The sequence below is a fragment of the Gopherus evgoodei genome, chromosome 3, assembly GCF_007399415.2.
Source record: "Gopherus evgoodei ecotype Sinaloan lineage chromosome 3, rGopEvg1_v1.p, whole genome shotgun sequence".
Classification (NCBI taxonomy): Eukaryota; Metazoa; Chordata; order Testudines; family Testudinidae; genus Gopherus; species Gopherus evgoodei.
In genome coordinates, this window is record NC_044324.1 from 60,001,767 (window position 1) to 60,024,277 (window position 22,511).

A 22,511-nucleotide genomic window follows, 5' to 3' on the forward strand; every position below is an offset into this window, starting at 1 on the left:
CATGCACTAGGGCCCCAAATGACCAAAGTGTGAAGCACCTGTGTTTTTTCATACATCACAGTGTAAACAATAGATTTATTAGCTTTTAGTACATATTATAAGATGCATATAGAATTAAGTTTTTTTCACTATGTAATTTATATAAATCAGTTTTGTAATTGGTAACACTCCTTCACATTAATCTATTACAGATTACAAAACAGATTTGATTTTTATAAACCATCATAATCTTTCATTTATAAAGTGATGCACAACAACATACAGGTGTTCCACTTTTCGGTAATTTCACATATTACAATGAGTTGTGTCTCACACTGCCAATTTTCTGGGTTGAGAGGTCTGAGTAATTCTACTGATGTCATTCCTAACATTTATTTGAGTTTCCTCAATATAGCATTAGTTGTGTGTTCTCTTTTATCTGTGTTGTTTCCAAAGATCTGCCTGGCTTTGGAAATGATACCACTTATATAGAGGTCTGGGTTCAGCAAATGAAGATTACAGTTAAAACTTTCAAAAGCGCCTTAGCAATTTAAGAGCCTAAGAGTCATTTATGAGACCATCTATGCATTGTAATAGTAAGCCAACAGTTATGTATGTCAAGGCAAATATGGAACAAAATTTAATGATGTACTTTTTGAATTTTTAAAAGAATAGGCTTGGATCACAATCAGTGGAATAATCCTCTAAAATAATTCCACCCGTCCATGCTTATGTTCTTTCCATCACCAAAAGATTTAGGTAAGATTTCTGTGGAGTTATACTTACCTACTTCAGGCTGAATTTGACTGATTGTCTTTATCATTGTCTCTTTCATTTGCCTGTTACAGAATATTCATCACTCCCAAACTACTATGGACAACTTCATTTATACTTTAATGGTATATTCCTTACTTACACTAGTATAAGAGAGCTCAGAATCTGGCCCTCTGTCTTTAACCATAGCTTAATACATTGCTTAGGCCAGGTTCTCATCTCATACTCGGATGCAAAATGGAAGCATTAATAAAAGGATTTTATAAGTAATGGAAAGGAGAAATAAGAAAGGAGATAACTGCCTCTCTGTATCTTCCTTTGGAGACCCTCTCCCTATCTGAAAAACAATCTGTTCTTGGGGCCTTATGCTAACCTCTTCCTTAATGATATACCTGTTAAGATATAACCACTTGCAACGTGTTCTGTTTACATTTTATGGAGTGGGTAGGGCATTAGGACTGGGCTGACAGCAAGTGACCTGGAAAACATTCTCTAAATAGAAGGAACAGCAAATCAGATCTTCATCCAAGCAGCTCTCTCAACACTGGCCCGAACCCTTACAATCATGCAGCTTTGTACATAAGGAAATTCCCCTTGGCCATCTACTGTCAACAAAGTGCTACTTTTAGACTGTAGACCTGCACTACTCTGAAGGTGACATTGTGTAACAAACATAGCTAAATATGAGCAACCCACTTGCAGATAGATTTTCATTCCACAAAGCTTTGTAACTTGGAGCTTGTATTCCCATTTCAGCATTTTAAAGTTGGTTGAATACATTGGGGGGGGGGGGGAATATATTTCACATGAAAAATGTACTGAGCCCTTGGAATAGCAAATATTACCAGATAATTTAGTTTAAAATATATGTCATTGTGAGTAATATATGCATAGGTGACAGTCCACTGGGAAGGATGGCTCCTTTATTCCTGCGTTGTAAGACATATAATAACATAATTAGGGATCCCATAATATAGCCTCACTTGCATATCTTTATATTGCAGAGAAGAAATATCAAACACTGAGGCTCAGTCTAAACCACAGTAATACGTACATTTGCTCACCTCTGCAGGATTAATTCTTGTTTTTGGTTACATGAGAGCTCTGTCATTTCTGTTAGCTCTGACTCAGTGCTTCCTGGTATTCCTCCCCACCCTGCTCCTTACAATGGTATACACATTGTAACTAACACTTTGGATCCAGTGTCATATTCTTGCCTAATATGCAATTTTGAAAAATACATGTAGGAACTAGATGTGTATACTTCCATTCTGGGGCTTCAGTAACTAAACAGACCACTTTTGTATCACTGTCAGGGTTTGTGAGTTCACCACAACCTTGTAATAGAATTACAACTTTACATTTCGCTCTTGCCTCTCCCTGGTAGCCGGGCAGGGAGCATGATGGAACTGCTTCTACCTGGCAGAGAGCCTAGCAGGGAGGCTGCAGCAGCCTGCTCCCTGCCCAGGCTCAGCTACCAGGGACAGGGTCCGAGCACACCAACGGGCGAAGGTGTGGGGGTTCAGTCCCTCCTCTGTTTATGATACATAATAGTTTAGTCTTCTATGGGCTGTAACACTTTGATCTAATTTCAGTGAGACGGCGCTGGCTGGTGTTGGTGGCCTGTGACATACAGGAGGTCAGATTACATGATCTGGTGGTCCCTTCTGACCTTAACTTCTATTATTCTATGCTGAGGCCTTTGACAATTTAAAACCATTAAAAAAATCCATGGCCCTGCTTTCATGTATTCCCTAGTTATCTGGCCAAATATATATTTGAGTAATTGTATTCTGTTTATGTAAGATTCTATTTTTAAACTGAATAAAGTATTATTTATTTTCTGTTCCAAACTATGGTGTAGTGTTGATGTGAACTGTTAAATGGTTGTTGTTTTCTATCCTAGATGTAGCTGCACTTTTGTTTAAGATGGCAACTACTTGTAATTCACAAAACTGTTAATGTAGCTTACAATTCTGCTGTTAATTCGAAGGGTGAAACTGCCATTAAATTCTTAGAAGTTGATCTAACCTAGTGGAGGGTAAAATAGACCAAGTAGGTCATTCTAATTATAACATTACCTAGTGCAGGGGGAACACTTGTTGGGCTCTACTACCTAGAATCCTTAGCAGGCAGCTGTTGGGTTTGTGACTTTTAAGAGACTACAAAATAAAGCAGGGTGAATTGCTACAACAGAACTCAGGATTTCTGTCTTTTCTTACCATCATCCCACTCTCACAAGTACACAATATCACAGCTGCCAAATTTTATGACACTCAGTGTGTGACATTTTATGTAAATTATTTCTTGAAATATTTAATATTATAATTTGAATTCCCTGCAGTAGCTCTATAGTTTCCGCAGGTTTAGAACTCTGCACCCATGATGTAATCAAACTATGTATGTATTTATTTATCTGGTGAGATGCATTTACTGTTTAATGATCATTTTTACTGGATTAGATAATGAGTCTTATCTTGCTGTCACTGTAACCTGCAACTCTGAATGATATCATAGAAATTTGACATGGCTAAGAGTTACAGTATTGGGCCCTCTGTGACTCAGTCTTGGCTCGGTTTACATCTATCCCTGAATTATTTTTTTTAATCACTTGGATTGATAATAGCAGCCATAAAAACCTACAATTTAAATGATCAATTGAAGGCTTGTGTATTCCTTAAATATGATTGTAGCAGGCTAAGGTCCTTAAGGTGACTTCTCCCAGCAGGCCCTTTTAAATTGCCCTCAGTTCCCCTCATGCTAGCACCAATGTCTTCCAAAAACAAACAGAATGCAAAACAAAGCCATCTTAACAAAAGTATTTTCCTCTCAGGCATCTCTGCTGGGGTGCAGTCTTCCTGCCTTCCTCCCCTACTTGGAGACCAGATCACACCACCAGTCATTTCTCCCCTGGGATGGGAGAGATCAGCAGGCAAGCAGTCTTTTCACTGCTAGTGTCTCTCTCTCTGAGGGAAGAGGCACATTATATGTTGCCATCATTTCAGGAATTTATCATGGCTGGTTTTGCTGAGAAAGAGGGGAGCCTTATCCCACCCTATACTACTGGGCTCCTTGTACTGGTCCTTGAAATTGTAGGCTGGGTTTTCCTTTCTCCCAGCACCTGCTGCTGCCAGTTTCTATGCCCTTGTCTATTCCTCCAGAATTCCTGGAATAAGGGTAGCCTGGCCTCCCAAAGTTCCCTCTCTGGCTTTAAAGGGGCAGTATATCCCCTTACAATAATGTCTGAGATCCACTGCAATATGCTTAACAGTTTTTCCTCTTAGACAACAGATAATGCTTATTTAATGCCTAATTCCTAGGTACAAATAGCATCTGTACGGTCAGTGAATCACAGGAGCAGATATTGATATAAACTTGTATGATTTAAAAAGGCAAAGTTAAAGAGTAGAAATATTGTCACCTCTATATGAATCAAGTCAACCTACTTGAGTAACATTACTAATTCCCATCTATCCTCCTACTCCTGTCCATTGACTCATGTCAAAACACTTGCTAAATTTTATATCAACCTTACCATCATTGCAGAGGATTCCAGTTTTTCCATAAGGACAGAGGCAAACGGCATCTTGGCTGGATTTTGGAAAACAAGTAGCACCGTTCCCACATGGATTCTCATCACAAGTTGTGAACTGACAAAGTTTTCCAGAGTAGAGTCCAGGGCACTCACAGAACCAGTTTTCTGTATCACTGATAGATTTAAATAAAAAAAACCTATAAATATCAAAATATTCTTAAAAGAAAAAGTGCTTTCTTCACTGTCATAGAAATCCAAATAATTTCAGCTTTATTATTGAAACACTTTTTCCTCTTTGCTCTTAGCTCATGTTTCAAATATAAACATTTTTTGAACTTATGTAACTTACACTGGAAATGGATAACTGCTTTATAGGTTACTTGACTTAAAAGGCTCTACTTTCAACAACCCAAGCTATATTTTTAATTTATTTCTCCTTTCATTTCACAGTATGTGACTTTTTTCAGAGCTTCTCATTAAGTATTTGTGGTCCTGCCTTTGGAGATAAAGATTAAAATAACTGTTAAAGAAAAAACTGCTGTTCCCTAATGTCTTAAAAGGAGAGAGAAAGAGAGAGAGAAATGTAAATGCACACAGAACATCTGGATATATATTTTAAAAGTATTTGAAATAACACTTGACAATACAGTAGGACCTGAAAGAAGATAGATACACATTTAAATTGAACCAGAATATTGAAAAGTAACTTCTTCCTGCATACTTCCTATGTCATCATTTATGAAGACGTTAAATGAATTCAGAAGGATAAGAGAAAAATTAAGATCTAACCAATCTTATTTTCTTTTGAATTGGGTAAGGAAACAAATATTAGGCAGTAGTTGGGTCATTCATATACATTATTTTTAGGGCACATACATATCGTGGTAGGGGTTGTGGTATAAACACCTAACTAGATAGAGACTTGCATGTAAATAAGATGCTATATTAATGACTGAAATGCATGCTGTGCATCTCAGGTTATTGTATATTATTAGGCTCACCGTTATTAAAAATTCCTGATTTTTTTTCTTGATTTATGATAGAAATTAGGTTGACAACAAGACAGATTAGTTTGTATGGTTGCTACAGATTCTCGATGTACTGAACTTGCAAACATCTGTTCTGCACTTGATAAGGTCATACATGCCTATGAGTCTGGTTGCAGAAGACGTGATGTGAGCCATGTCAAACCACAGCCATTATGTTTTTCCTGATAATAACGTAATCTTTAGAAAGTTTAGTGATAAAAAGTCAAAGGAATGTGACTTTACAAAATATGTTCACTGATTACAAAATGCAGACAGTCAGATTAGAGGAAATAATCTAGAGCTGAGAGAACTCCAGCATTTATTAACTGAAGACAATAAATAATACTGCTGAGAGTCTTTGTTTCTAACTGTTCATTAGTGTATTTGAAAACTGACCACCCATCGTTCCAGGAGAGGGAGAATCTCAGCTGGAAAGTCTACCAGAATGAATCCTCCTGAATAATGCCTCCAGACACCTTTAAAAAAGAAAATTGCTATCAGCTGCAGTAATAAATTTCTGTGTATAGTCTATTCTATTTATAGGGCTGCTGCAGAGACTGGGAGAGGAATGTAAATGAGATACTGAATTGCTTTGGACTGCGCAGCACTGAGGAGCCTGCTTTCAACAGTTTTAATATGTTATTACGGAGTTCAGCTAATTAAAAAAGCAATAATCCTACTGTGAAATCTTCCTGGAAACTTTCAATTGAGCTTCAAGATCTTCTTCTCTCTAATTAATTATCAGATATACTTGTGAGTGGGAGAGTAAGAAGCATCATTGGTGCGGACAATACACAATGAGCTTAATCTTTTCCTCTTTAAAAAAACAAAGCCTTTACATTGGTGATAAGTGTCATGTTCTAACTGTACATTAACATTGTACATTTCTGTGTACAGTTATTTGTTGCATTCTGTGAAAGTCTGAAAATTACAATTTTGAGAAAAACAATTACTAGTTTTCAGCACATATATCAAGAGAAGCAAATATAGAATACAATTTTGTACACCATCCCGAAAAATGAAGCAAAGAAAATGATTTTTTTAAAAATCCCCAGAAATATAATGAATGGAAAGTATAGAGCATATAATATAGGAACATATAATAACTAACCACAGAGGGGAAAAGTCACAACTAATTAATAAGCATTACTCAGTCAGAATACTGAAATGCAAAGTCACAGATGACTTCTTTTTGTCCTTTCCTACAGCAATCTGTGCCTGTGTCTGGTAAAAAAGGGTCAAGGACTTCCATGTTCCAGTAACAACAGAGATGAATTTAATGGAAGAAATATATAAATACTCCAAAGACATGGGGCCTCTTTCTTTCCTTCCAGATAGGGTTCTGTACTGCTTTGCAAGCTGCTTTAATTCAGATCTGTGCAAAATGGGTCCAAAGTACTATCAAATCAAGATAGTAACCTTTTCCACCCACACTGTACAAGTGCAAATTACTACAGGGTACAAATCATTGGATATTCATGTCCAAGAACTGAAGGGAGTGGACAACCAGAAGTCCGATGTAGAGGACAAGAAAATGCCTCAGCATGTTTATGAGGATGTAAACTTAAAGACAAATTTAAAGTGTCTTGCTGAAATATCTTTGTCCAATTGATGACACCTCAATAGAAATTCAAACTGTATATAACCCCTAACATAAGAAGGGCCCCAATCCCTGACTAAGGACTCTAGGAGCTACATAAATACAAATAATAGACACCACCACCACCACATGAGTAAAGCGGAGTCATGGGGGGAGGGGATGAAAATCCTGTTAACTGGGGTGGAAGAGGGTAGCATCGTAATATTCTGCCTCCAGTCTTATAGTATGTGAGGAAACAGGGCTTGATGAGAGGAGCTTCCCTCCATGAGTCTGTACTTCCCAGCCACATAGAGTATTAACTGGCAAATTATGCTGACCATTTCCTCACTTTACTCTGGAATGCCTCTAACACTGGAATCTATCAGTACTTGGATAGGAAAAAAATCCAGAATACTTAGATGGTGCAGGAAGTGGTATTGATGGTGCAGTAGATGGAACTCTTCCCTCTGAATGAGTAGCAAACCAATTCCCCAGTACAATGCTAGAGGAGCAGTGTGGTATTGAGGCAACACCTTTAGGATGAGGTAAAGCTCAGGATGTGACCACTTGTAGTCATTAAATATCCCATTGCCCTTTTTCTTAGACTAGGAAGGATGGATTATGACCAATTCCTAACACAGGTACAGTTGTTATCTGCTGCATATTCCATTGAATAAGTTATGTCACCAGATTTGCCTGTTACTTTGGGGTACACTCATTTATTAGGCTTAATCTTCTAAGGGTGGGGGCACATATTCTGTACTTCTATCAATGTACTTGCTTGTGTCACTTGTGTTCTAATATGGCGCTCTACTTCTCCCTTCTGCAAGTTCCCTCCCAATGGAGCTATCCTGCAGGACCTAGGTTCCCTAGAGCTGGGTTCTTCCAGCACCAGAATCAGACAAACACACACATGCATGCGCGCATACACACATATATTGGCAGAGCACATCTAAGAGGACTGGGTTAATCAGCACTCCCAAGCTGACCCCTTATATGTCCCTGGAGTCAGTAGGCTGGGTCGAGCAGCATTTCCAAACTGTCAGCCTCATAGGCCATTGGATTCAGCAGGCTGGGTCAAACAGCACTTCCAAGCTCTCACCCTCATATGCCAGGGACACCGCACTGGAATAAAGTACGCCTGAGCAGGCTGGGTCAAGCAGCACTTTCAGTCTGCCACTCTCATATGTCACAGATTCAGCATGTCTCTACCCCCACTTTCACGTTACAATTGTTCTGGTAGTAACACACTTGATGAGCAAACCCCACAGGATTTTTGGGTGCTGCAGGGATCTTAACCTTAGGTACAAGAAGCATTGCTGTAGAGCGAATGGGGAAGCCAAAAAACACCCACCAGGGGAGGGAGAGAGCTTAACCATGAAAGTTATTTATTGCCAGGTAATAACCATACAAGGGGAGCCAAGCAAACAAACCAGTTATAATATTAAATCTAACTTAAATTTGATTATAAAAGTCAGGTTTAGAAAACTAACTGATCACACAAGTCAGGGTCAGAAGGCTGTACCGAGAGAGAGCGAGAGAAAGAAAGATCTGGGTTCTCACCACTCCATGAAACTTGACTCGATCGAGGTTCCCAGGTGGTGGTGATAGCTGAGGGTCCAGAGTGCTGGAGACAGGCAGAACCCCCAGCACAATCAGTCAGGAGAAGATGAAGTCCCAATGGAAGTGATACAGATGTTGGATCCAGGCATCAGAACACTTACTTGAGCATGGGTAGGAGTTTTTGTAGGGAAACAACAGTGGTTCAAGGGAGAACACTAGATTTGGTTATGGGTAAACTGATGGCTCAAGGGAGTATACCAAAGTTGTTTTGTTCAGGCTAGACAATAGGAGCAGATCATTCCTGGCTATGGGCAGTGTTCCTTGGAGGGAGTTCACAATGTATTTAGGCAGCTTCTGCATTTTGAATAACAATAAAGGATTTATTACTAGAATTGGTCTGATAACTACTGAGTTGGGTGTATGCAGGAATAGGTTCATTAACATCTGGAGCAGAGATCCCCCATCATGCAGTGCTCTCCTACTTTTCTGGTCCCATAGTTCAGTGAGGTTCTTGCCTTGGAATCTCTGTTCTCTATTCTGTATGCTAATGGAGATGCCTCCCTGTCCCATCTTGGATGCAATGAGGCTAGAGGAGTTTCCTTAATCCTGTTATTCTTGTCTGGAGGGGTTTAGGTGTGTCTCCCACTGCCTTTTCATTGCTTTTTGTAAGTCTTTCTTCTGATCGGCTTTAGTTCAAGCAGAGGCTGGGGTAGGGGTAAGGTTTTTCATGCGTCAGACAGGCTGGGTACTGCACCTTGGTTCCCCAAGAACACCAGAGCTGACAGGTAACAGTTATGCCTCTTTCCTTCCTGTCACAATTGTTGTGGTGTTGTTGTGCAGTGTTACACAGATACTATTTCCACACTATCTAGCGATTTATCCTTGGTAGTGGAAGTGATTTATTTCTTCAACCCTTACTGCTGTTCAGACTACATCCTTCCTATCCCACATGACTTTTGAATCTCTTTCTGGTTTTCCATTGTCTATTGTAAACCTCTCAGTGTCTTGGTTTCTCCATCTGTGTGGATATTACTACCTACCAAACTTTCAAATTGCTTTTTGAATCTTGATGAAAGGCACTGTATAAAATTGTATTATTTGCAAATCAGGCAGTCCTGATACCTGATAACACTGCTCTGCAGCCAAAATGCTTCTGAAATAAATTTAGTCCAATTTTACTAATTCTGGGTCACTGAGAATGAAAATAATGCTTAATATTGTTGATTGGCTCTAGTTTTCAAGATATGCTATTGGGTCAGTATATACGACCCTTGACTTGGGAATGGCAGAGGAGAAGTGAGTTATAAAGGGAAGGGATCTCAGTTTAAACCAGAAATGACTAAAATGCATCTTTGACTGGATCTATGAATAAATCTATGACTGGGTTTGGACAGTACTTGCTTTTTAGGCAAGACAATGAATGATGCAATCTGAAGCTGGTATTGCGTCATACATGATATGAATTGCATCATGTTATTCCTAGAAGTCATGGATGATGCAATCATAATGAAGCTTACATCACTCTTGTCATAAACAGATAGCTAAGGGTTAATGTCTCTTTCACCTGAAGCACCTGACCAGAGGACCAATCAGGAAACCGGATTTTTTCAACTCTGGGTGGAGGGAAGTTTGTGTCTGAGTCTTTGTTTTCTGGCTGCCTGCTTTCTCTGAGCTTTGGAGAAGTAGTTCTGTTTTCTAATCTTCTGTTTCTAAGTGTATGGACAAAGAGATCAGATAGTAAGTTATATGGTTTCTTTTCTTTGGTATTTGCATGAATATAAGTGCTGGAGTGCTTTGATTTGTATTCTTTTTGAATAAGGCTGTTTATTCAATATTCTTTTAAGCAATCGACCCTGTGTTGTGTCACCTTAATACAGAGAGACCATTTGTATGTATTTTTCTTTCTTTTTATATAAAGCTTTCTTTTAAGACCTGTTGGAGTTTTTCTTTACTTCAGGGAAATTGAGTCTGTACTCACCAGGGAATTGGTGGGAGGAAGAAATCAGGGGAAATCTGTGTGCGTTGGATTTGCTAGCCTGATTTTGCATTCCCTCTGGGTGAATAGGAAAGTACTTTTTGTTTCCAGGACTGGGAACAGAGAGGGGGAGTCACTCTGTGTAGTTTCACAGAGCTTGTGTCTGTGTATCTCTCCAGGAGCACCTGGAGGGGGGAAGGGAAAAAGGATTATTTCCCTGTGTTGTGAGACTCAAGGGATTTGGGTCTTGGGGTCCCCAGGGAAGGTTTTTCAGGGGGACCAGAGTGCCCCAAAACACTCTAATTTTTGGGTGGTGGCAGCAAGTACCAAGTCCAAGCTGGTAGCTAAGCTTGGAGGTTTTCATGCTAACCCCCATATTTTGGACGCTAAGGTCCAAATCTGGGACTAAGGTTATGACAACTCTGCTGAAGAAATTGCCCTATATCAGCTCTAGAAATCATACAGTGTCGTGCTCTCTTCTTTGTCAGTGTTTGATTTTGCAAAGGGACACATTTCTATTTAGCCAAAGTGAGCAGAGATGCCTTGTACTTGTGTGAACAGTGCAGATAACTTCTGCTATGTTTGTGGTGAAGTGACTTTTGCATCACAAAAGCGCAGTATAACCACTATGGTTAAGAAAGCCTATCACCTTTCTTTTGGCTGCAAAATTGGAGATCAGGACAAGAGGTGGGCCTCACACATGTGCAACAAATCTTGGCCACTGGTTGAACAGGAAAAGGAAATCTATGCCTTTTACAGTGCCAATGATTTGGAGAGAGCCAACAGATCATACCAGCAATTGTTACTTCTGCATGGTGCCGCCAGTTGGGAAAGGTGTGTCAAAGAAGAAAAAGTGGACTGTGCATTATCCAAACATTCCATCAGCTATACGCCCAGTACCCCACGGAGAAGGCCTGCTGGTTCCTGATGCACCAGAATCATTCTCACTTGAGTCAGATGAGGAAGAGGAAGAGGATGAAACTTCTGGTCCTGAACCATCAGTGTCACAGGACCCACATTTTCTCCCATCCTCCTCCTCTGAACCACACCTCATAACACAAGGTGAACTGAATGACCTTGTCAGGGATTTGGAACTAGCCAAGAGTAAGGCAGAGCTGTTGGGCTCCAGACTACAGCAGTGGAATCTCCTGGCAGGCTATCAGGGCAGATGGAGCCCATCAATGCTTGCAGACTATTACTGGACAGTGACAAGAGATGCTCCATTTAATGAATACAAGAGACAAGCCAAGAAGCGCCGAGTAGACACTGAATAGGACTAAACTATGTACATAATAGTTTTTTGCCTTTTGTTTCCTAATAAATTTTATGTATATAACCCTTTTGCTGATTTTTAAAGTGTTACATAAACAGGACAGGTGAAATATTATCATGTAAAGCAACCATAAACACATGAAAAGACCTAGGTTTACAATTTATGATTAAAACTCTACTATCTACACAATATGCATAGACGTAAAATGTAAAAACTTAAATATCTTAGAAACAGTAGCCAATCAGTTGTTTTAATTGTCATATTTGAATTCAGCACATCAAAATACATAATAAATATCTCATTTTATCTCTGAAACAGACGACTTCTCAAAAATTGTAGACCAGTGTAATCAGTCCTGGCTTTCCTCTTCATGTATGTGAGAAGGTACATTAGTAAGCTGGCTAGTATGTGACCATGATTAAAAGGCAGAGCATTAAACACACCTTAGCTGTGATAAAATTAAGGTACATGACAAATTGAGAGTCTGCAATGTGCTAGTGGGTTCAAAATTGCTCCACCCAAGTGCTTTTAGTGCCATCCGTACATTGCAGCTTATTGTGCATGTCACACTCTGTTAACTGAGGCATGAAGAATGTGGAAGTTTGAGGGAAGAAATTTCCTGCAAAAATGTTCTGAGAATAAATTGTAGATTTACATCACTCACAGACTGCTGAAAGTTCTTCTTCTTCTTCTTCTTCTTCTTCTTCTTCTACTAAATATAAAGGGTTTAAAGTAGCTTCAGTCTTTAGCTATTTAAACTTTTAATTTGTAATTGCTTTTTTTACACTTGGAAAGGTTAAGTCTCTTCCTGGAAAGGGCTGACTTGATGTAAAGATAGATTGAGTTCTTCCTTTGAAAACCTCACTCAATAGCCAGCCGTCATTGAAATGCACTATTGCTGGAACCAATCTTATCTTATCAATGTCTTTAGCGATGTCAAAGGATAGTTTATAAAAAAGACATGTCTCCCTAGTTCACAGCAGGGGGGTTTCCAGTATATAACGTACCTGCCAATCTTACTTTGTACTATACAATTTCAAAAAAATCAAGTCAGGCTTCCTGCTCCTTTAATGCTTTCAACCATCTTTTCCTCAACAATGGTATCAGTTCTAGAGCTGAATGATTTTGTTGAATTTACTGTTTTGAGCCTTTTTTTCCTGTCAGGATTTATTATTTTGAGAGCTCCTGTGATTTAGTTTAAATTTCATTTCCTTTCATTGAAGCAGTTTCTAAATTGCTTCTCTCCAGATAGGCACAGCTGACTGGCACTCTTAAGACAACACCATGACAGCTATAAGCTAAACTGTTTTTGAAAACTGTACTCCTGAAAACACTTTCAGAACTGGTTTAATCCATTCACACTACTACACTGTGAACACGGTCTCTACTCTAAACTCTGTTTGGATCAGGCACATGTCCATAGTTCTGTTATTTGTTTTTAGGATAGATTAAAAGCTGCAATCTGCCAACTGTGCAACCCACTTTTAAACCAAATTAACTGGGTTCTTTAACTCAGTTTAGACATGCTAGTCTGGAAAGGCTTGAATCACAATGGGGGAAGCTATCCAAGTCTCTCTTACAATTTACAAGACAGAACCAGAGCACCTTGCAAGAGAAATGCTTACTTTTTAAAAGCTTTTGACAAGGTCCTATACCAAAGGCTCTTAAGCAGAGTAGGCAGTCATAGATTAAGAGGGAAAGCCCTCTCATGGATCAGTAACTGATCAAAAGATAGGAAACAAATGGTAAGAATAAAGTGTGGTCCCCCAAGGGTCTGTACAGGGACCTGTGCTGTTCAAGGGAGAAGGGGTAAACAGTGAGGTGTCAATGTTTGCAGATTATATTAAATTACTCAAGATAGTTAAGTGCAAAGCAGATAGTGAAGAATTACAAAGGGATCTCACAAAACTGGGTGACTGGGCAAGAAAATAGCAGATGAAATTCAATGTAGGTAAATGCAAAGTAAGGCCAATTGGAAAATTCAATCTATACATACAAAAAGACAGGGTATAAATTAGTTGTTACCACTCAAGAAAGAGAGATCATGGAGTCATTGTAGATAGTTCTCTGAAAACAGCTGCTCAGTATACAGCGGCAGTCAAAAAAACTAACAGAACATTAGGCAGCATTAGTAAAAAAAAACGGATAGATAATAAGACAGAAAATATCATAGTGCCAGTACATCAATCCATTGTACACTCATATCTTGAATACTCCATCTCAAAAAAGATATTAGAATTGGAAAAAGTACAGAGAAGAGCAACAAAAATGATTAAAGGTATGTAACAGCTTCCATATGAGGAGAGATTAAAAAGAATGGTACTGTTCAGCTGGTAGAAGAGACAACTGAAGGAAGATATGATAGAGGAATATAAAATCATGAATAGTGTGGAGAAAATGAATAGGGAAGTGTTATTTACCCTTTCACATAACACATGAACCAGGGATCACCCAAGAAAAAAAACAGGAAGCAGGTTTAAAACAAACATAAGGAAATACTTCTGCACACAATGCAATCTGTGGAACTCATTGCTAGGGGATGATATGAAGGCCAAAAGTATAACTGGGTTCAAAAGAAAATTAAAAAGTTCATTGAAGATAGGTCTATCAATGGCTATTAGTCAAGATGGTTAGGAATGCAACCCCCATACACTTGGTGTCCCTAAACATCTTATTGCTAGAAGGTGGGACTAGATGACAGGAGGTAGATCAATCAACAAAGTGTCTTGTTCTGTTAATTCCCTCTGAGGCATCTGGCGCCAATCACTGACAGAAGATCGGCTACATGGACCACTGGTCTGATCCAGTATGGCCATTCTTATGTTCTTATCTTGAAATAAAAACTGATATAGGGCCTTATTCAGGAACACACTTAAGCACATGCCTAAATCCATACTATTGACACAGCAGAAGTCAAAAAGTCAAGTTAAGCACATTCAATACAGAAGTGCTGATTTGCTTTACAGGCCCTACAAAACACAACATGAAAAGCAAAACCTGAAAGAATTTTGCTGAAGAAAATTACTTCCCAGAATTTCAATCCTTCAGCTCCCTGGCAATACTGTATTCATGTCTGTGATTTCAGAATTGCAATTTCCATCCCTCTGGATTACTTTTTAATGCAATTGATGATAAAGCTAATCACACTGCAAACACGGGCACCATACTTCTCCTTTCGAGAACTATCAGCATTAAGGGAAGGATTAGCAGGGAACAGCAGCTCTGGTTCTATTGCTCTTCTATGGGAGGTGGGCATCTGCAGTCCATACTTTGCCACAGTAGACACATTCATATGAATGAGGTAGTCAGGTCTGCAACTCCATTGCAAAACCTAAATATGTGTGTGTAATACTCCTCTTCTTTACCTTGTGTCTGTCTTGTCTATTTAGAGTGTAAATTCTTTTGGGGCAGTACTGTCTACTGCTCTGTTTGTAAAGTGTCTAACACAACATACAGCCATTTGAACACAAAAGATGCTGTGGGAATGCTATGTACTAGCATTTTAATGATACTACAGGAAATCTGAAGTAAGCAACTATTGTGCTTTTTTAAAAAGTATTTAATCTTTATTGAAAACACGGGTTTGTCAGTTCTGCATTTCACACATTCCCGAATGATGGCTGTATATTATGAAAAGTTTAGTGACCTAAAAAGTGTGAAATCAAATGCTATAAAACTGAGTGTTGACATTTTTCAAATATGTGAGAAGTACATCCGTGAGAGTTGTAGAGAATTAGCATAGCTGAAAGACACACTAGGCTGAACTGACTGAGAATGTAACAGGGAAAAAATGCTTTATATTCTCACCTTTATAACTAGTACAAAAGATTGTTTGCTTTCCATTTTCCCAAACAGAATAGACTTAAAATATCTGATGTGATTACACTCCATTAAATCAGACATTAGGGAGATCAGTTAAATCAGGTAAAATGGTCTGACTCATTTACTTGTAGCAAAGTATAAATGGCTGCCCTAGAAAAGCAGGTGTACTGAAGAATAATCTCTTATTTTAGGGGGAGACAAGTGATTGGATGACTAATAGTAGCAAGCAGCTGACCCAAGCTTCCAGGGTTTTTTAAGAGAAAGAAGTAATTTTTCTTCCCAATGAGATAAAAATGCTGATTAATTTCTTTACGTATGGTACAATATATAACGGTGCATTATCAAGAAAATTAGACTGGCTCTATACATAATGACATCATATCAACTGCAAGGGGATTGAAAATGAAGAAACAGGCCTGGTAGCTGTGTGATTAAAATGAAAAAGCCTTGAATAAATGTTTGAGATATTATCTTTTTTAATACAATGGTTTGTTTTCAATGACACAGGTATGCAGACTAGTTCTGTAGAGACACAAAGTAGACAGATACATTAGGAGTAGGAAAAAAATGTCTAGCATACTCTAGGCTTTTAATTTGTAACAAGAATGTGTCTGCTGTGATGTAAACCTGCTGGTTGTAGCTAAACTTTTCTGTTTTCTGAAGATTTTTTTTCATTTCTGCCTTCCAGTACTTTGTTATGTACTAATATGGAAGTCTAACTACATAAAACAGGTGGATGGGAAATGAGTGACAATGATTTGATACTACTCCATTGAATTAATTCTAGTGTTGGGATATTGTAAAGAACTGGCTGGTAGTGTGTATGCATACCGCTCTCCACTTCTGGATGGAATTACAGCTGCTCATCTGTGTCTCATGGGCCCTATACTGCTAACAGAACAGAGGTTATCCTAATGTGCTAGTAGGAGCCTGTGCTTTCAGAAAAAGAAAATCTAGGTTCTAGCCATGCTTTCACCATAAATTTCTAAGTAGCCACAAAATAGGCAGCACAGCAAGTGCCAAATATTGCTCCCAATAAGTACTGCTCCAGGAGAAGGAACTTCTTGTAGTGACTCCATTCAAAGTGCCTTCAAGTACCATTGTGAAGGTAGATTAGAAAGGATAGTTAAATATCCAAACTATTTGTAGACAGGCAATGGTTTGATAATATATCGAGGTTCATGAACTTCTCCCAAACTCACTGGTCAACCACTATTTAGTATGATGGGCCAGATCCTAAGTTGAAGCAAGTTAGTATATCTGTATCAAAATTAATGGAGCTATGCCAATATGTACCAGGTACAGATCTAGACCAATATGAATAATTAGATGATAATTATGAACTGAAAAAAATATGCGCTGCAACTACCCTCAAAAGGCAGTAAGACTACTGAATAAGCAGCTTACATTTTAACTATTGAGAGGCAAAGTTGTGAGTAATTATTGCTCAAACAAACAGTAGTCATAGGCAGGTTTGAAAAGGTTCCACAACTATCAGGATGGTAAAAATGACTTTTGTTGAAAGGCAAATACATTATGGTGGAACTGTTGTGACACCAAAGTTAAAGTTGAATTCTGTGACTAAAGTATGGGGAGTTCATTCTCAGTTTTATATAAAAAACACTATAACAGCTCCAAATTTTCTGAGGAGCTTCAAGAAAATTGATTAATAGTTAGTTTCTGAGTTCTAATCAACAAAAAATTGGACCCAGATAAAGTTTTCATTCTGAGTCTCATGATTTTGAGGGGGGGGTCTCTATAACTGTAGAAAATAAGAAATGTGTACATAATGAGGGTTGCTTGGCTCTCTAGGATTATGTAATTATGTGTTTTAAATTAATCAGAATGATAGTGTCATATGTCATAACTGAATTTTATATGCCATTGCTAACCAATGGAGAACATTTGCTACATTTCCTATTTCCATTTTCTGTTTTGGCATGCAAAGTCTTTTTAAATGGTTTAGGAGAGGACTATAAAACTAACTTTTGACACACTCTCAATAATGTTTCCAAACATCCTCAGCTGCGTCCTGGGTGTTAATGTGGTGCATGGGGAATGGATTAGGCTAATAGAGGAGAATTTGTATTTTGTTTGTGAACTGTTCAGCCAGTTCAAGAGCAAAGTTTAACAGTTTCACAAAGATCCTGGTCTGATACAAATAAACAGCAGCTGTGTTAAATATCCTGGTTGTTATAAACTGTTAGCTGATTCAGAATCTCCAGCATAATAGCTGCTGACTTGCTGAAGATTAGAATTTTGGTAGAACTATCCAGCCTGTTGCTGAAACCAGCTGGTTTCATGAAGATCACAATCTTTAACACAATAGCAGTTGCTTTAATGAAGAACAGAACGTCCATGAAACCATTCAGCCATGCCAGAAGTTCCTGAGCCATCTAGATTCTGTTTTTTTTGTTATTGTTTTCTTTTTTTTTTTAAGAGTCAATGCTTTGCTGAAGATTCTATCTGAAAAACCTGGGAAAATAATACACAAATACACTGTGTTTTGTGACAGGTAGGGTTGCTCTGCACATAAAAAACCACTCCCAATCCTATGTGTGTGTGTAGTTGTCACAGAACTGTGCAGAAGAAACAGTAGAGGGGACAATCTGGTCTATTTGTGGTGGAGGTGAGAAGATGGAATTTAGGAAGGGGGAGATTGGAAGGCTGGTATCCATACTAAGACAGGGTGATGTTTTCTTTGTAGTGTATTGTGATAGTGCTAGGAATGAGGTGTGTTTCTGGGTCGAGTGGCGGGTATGTATTTTTGGTAGCCATACCTTAAAATGTAAGTACATTAAAAGTTTGAATGACCTCTGTTGAGGTCAATGGCAAAACTCCCATTGACTTCAATCAGGCTTGTATTTCACTAATTACATACAGTGCAACCTTAAGTGTGACACACAACACAGTGTTTTATATATTACTATAACCTGTATAAGCAACCATGCCTTCCAAAAAGCTTTCAAAACAACAAAGATAGAAAAATGTGGTTGTTGACTAGTGTTTATTACCAAAGTTGCTACCAGAAGTATGGAGAATATGCTGTGATAAATTCATCATTATAATTAATTAGTTTCACTGATTACATGCTGAACAGGCACCTTCATTCTTTAAAACTGATATTTTCTGCTCTTGCAATCTGCCCTGTCTGCTTACAATGCCTTTTCTTTTTAATCTGCCAAAAGTCAGTGGCTGAATTGTTTTAAATGTTTAAATGTAGCATTACACATAATCTTTTCATTTGTCACACAGTAATGAAATTCAAATCATGAAAATCTTTTTGAGGGAAGTGGATGCTTGGCACTGGCTTTTGCTTGTTTCTTTGTTGATTCAATTGACCATAAAAAAACAAAATCTTGGCCTGGATTTTACCGGCAGTATGATGGTAAAGAAAAAATATGGAGTCCATTTTAATATTTTCTGTTGCTGTTGAAAGGAGGCTGACTCTATCTTCCTGAATTTTGAAATTATTAAAATCTTCTGTGGTAATAGGTCTTGCATCTATGTATGTCTCCCTTTAACAACAGTACACATAATGAGCCAAATTCTTCCCTGAGCTATATACAGGCCACCACACTGACAGTGTTTACAATTTTTGAAACGATGGCAGCTAGACTGAAGGAATCAGAGCTTTTGTCATCTACTGTTGCTCTTCATTCCTTTTCCTCTGGGCAATTAATGTACAGGGCACTATCATCCCCTACACTTACAGGAAAGCTAGGTCTACAATTATGAACACACAGTTTCCTTGCTATTACTTCACTGAGGGATAGGTCCCAGCAGATTCCTGGGAGTCTTCAGAGAGCTTCTGGAGGGCCCCATGTCTCTGTTTGGGCTCCCAAGTCTCCTCCCATGCAGCTTCCATCATAAAACTCCTGCAGAAGTCATGCTACCTGGGGTTCCCCCTGCTGCTTGCTTCCCTGAACTCCTCCTCATGAGTGTTACTCCCTGAGGAAGTGAATAAGATGACTCAATTAGCAGTTTACATACCAATATAAGCAACAACATACCAACAACTGGGTTTATATTTAGTCTTGAGTTGACACTGCAGTATGGAGAGAAGGGATGATTTCATTTTTATAGTGTATCTACACTAAGCTTTTCTGCAAAAGGATTTCATAGCATTGCTACAATGGTTAAACTCCACTGGTGGTAGCAATGATGGGTTACCTGTGTAGAAAGGTCAGGAGGCAGCTGCTGATGTTTTAAGCAGGGTTCCATCTTACACTGCTCAGAGTAGCCCTCTGCAATCCACTTAAAATACTGGCAGACACCGGTGTTTAATTACATTGCTAGGACTGGTGGAGCTGAACCAACGGCGATAGCCATAGTGAAAATATTTTTCTAAAATTGCCTAATGCAGACAAGTTCTTGCAGATGTCAGTTTTTGAAGGATTGTTTAAACAAAGGTCACTTGTGGCTGTCTAGATAGAAGTTAAAGATTCTAAGACACTTTTCAAAAAGAATGGTTGGTCTGATAAATTAATTATTTATCAATCAGTATTTTAGAGAAAGGTCTATAATATATGTAGCTGCTACTGAAAAATTTTATCCATACAATCTCTATACTACTATTATCCAATTCATTTCTGCCTAAACCACTTTGGTATGTCTAGAATGAAAGATTCATGTATAAAACAAGTTGTGCATAATTACTTTACTTTACAACTCCAAGTATATGTCATTTTGTGTAAATTTGCCCGCTGCGGAACAAACCCTCATGACCCGCAGTCAAACAATTTTTCTGACTGAACTCAACCAGCTGGTTTCCATGCTTTCAGATAAAGAGATTGCAGGTCTGGGTATAGCACTAGGCCTTCGTTCTGTGAGATGATGTACAGAAGAATTGGGAAAGGGTAAGGTGGATAGATCAACAGGTGTATCAGGCTGGAGAACCAAAACTGATGAGCTCCTGAAGGAGCTATCAATATTACTGGGGCCTTGCTTTGATGTATCTTCTTGAGGACATTGGGAATTAACAGGATGGAGGGAAAAGCGTTTAGCAGCCCTCAATTCCACAAAATTAGAAATGTATCTGCAAGAGAGCCCAGACTCCTGGGGATCAGAATATGAGACACTTCTTATTCGCATTAGTGGCTAAAAGATCTGCTAAGGAAACTACCCAACCCTGAAATATTTCATCTATATCTAAGTCCTTTATTTCCTTATTGATGGTGTCCTTCCTATTCAGATGATCCGCTGAACTGTTTTGGGTCCCAGATAGATAAAAGGTTACTATCTTGAGTCAATGAAAATTGCACACAAGGAACTCCTTCCTGACATAAGGGAGAAGATCTTGCATTGCCTTATCTGTATAATACATCACTATCATGTTGTCTGACAGCAGAGTCAAACTTGCAGCTTCTGGCCCAATGATGAACGAGTATTACGTGCAGAGGAAGAAACATTTCTCTTAATTTGGAAACAAAACCTCTTCCTATAAGCATCAGGAGCCCTTGGACAATATTCTAAGAAAGAGGTTTAAGAGAAAGCAGAAAGCTTAGAAGGAATGGAAGATGAGAGAGATCAGCAAGGAAAGCTACCTCTTGGAAATCAGAAAGTCTAAGGATAAAGTGAGAACTGCCAAAAGCCAAGCAGAATTGGACCTTGCAAAGGCAATTAAAACCAATAGTAAAAGAGTCTAGAGCCATATAAATAAGATGAAAACAAGGAAAGAAGAAGTGCGACCTCTAAGTACTGAGGATAGGGAGGAGATTAAAAATTGTCTAGGAATGGTCCAACACCTAAACAAATACTTTGTCTCAATTTTTAATGAGATTAATGAAGAGCTTAGAGGTAATGGCAGGGTGGCTGATGACAGTGAAATTATGAAATAATCACATTGAGGTAGAAGTCAAACTCAAACAGCTTAATGAGACTAAATTGGGGGGCCAGATAATGTCCATCAAAGAATATTAAAGGAACTGGCACATGAAATTGCAAGCCCAATAGTAAGGATTTTTTCATGAATCTGAAAACTTGGGGGACATACCGTATGACTAGAGAATTGCTAATATAGCTCCTATTTTTAAGAAAGGGAAAAAACATGATCCAGGAAACTACAGGCCTGTAGTTTGACCTCAATTGCATGCAAAGCTTTTGAACAAATTTTGAAAGAGAAAGTAGTTAAGGACATAGAGATGAATGGTAATTGGGATAAAATACAACATGGTTTTACAAAAAGTAGATTGTGCCAGACCAGCCTGATCTCCTTTTTTGGGAAAATAACTGATTGTTTTAGACAAAGAAAATGCAGTAGATCTAATTTACCTGGATTCCAGTACAGCATTTGATACTGTTCCACATGGGAAATTATTAGTTAACCCAGAGAAGATGGGGATAAATATGAGAATTGAAAGGTGCATAAGAAACTGGTTAAAGGGGAGACTATAATGGCTCATACTGAAAGGTGAACTGTCATGCTGGAAGGAGGTTATTAGTGGAGTTCCTCAAGGATCGATCTTGGGTTCAATGTTACTTAAAGTTCTTATTACTGATCTTGGCACAAAAAGTGAGAGTGTGCTAATAAAATTTGTAGATGACACAAAGTTGGGAGGTAAAGCCAATTAGGAGGAGGACTGGAATATCATACAAGAAGATCTGGATGACTTTGTAAATTGGAGTAATAGAAATGGGATGAAATGTAATAGTTCAAAGTGCAAGGTCATGCATTTAGGAACTAATAACAAGAATTTTTGCTATAAGCTGGAGACTTATCAATTGAAAACGATAGAAAAGGAGAAAGACCTGGGTGTACTGGTTGAGCACAGGATGTTTATGAGCTATAAATGTGACGTGGCAGTGAAAAAGGCTAGTTCAGTCCTAGGATGCATCAGGTGAGGTATTTCCAGTAAAGACAGGGAAGTGTTATTATCATTATACAAGGCACTGATGAAACTGCATCTGGAATACTTTGTGCAATTTTAGTCTCCCATGTTTAAGAAAGATTATTTCAAACTAGAACAGGTGCAGAGAAGGGC

General features: G+C 38.4%; 1 protein-coding gene across 1 annotated transcript in view; it reads right to left on the reverse strand.

Annotated features, from left to right (window-relative positions):
* EYS (eyes shut homolog) overlaps positions 1 to 22,511 on the reverse strand; it is a 1,559,204-nt gene that overhangs the window by 95,223 nt on the left and 1,441,470 nt on the right. The window contains 1 exon segment of the mRNA XM_030558318.1: positions 4,289 to 4,461. Within this exon segment, the coding sequence (XP_030414178.1) occupies positions 4,289 to 4,461 (173 nt within the window).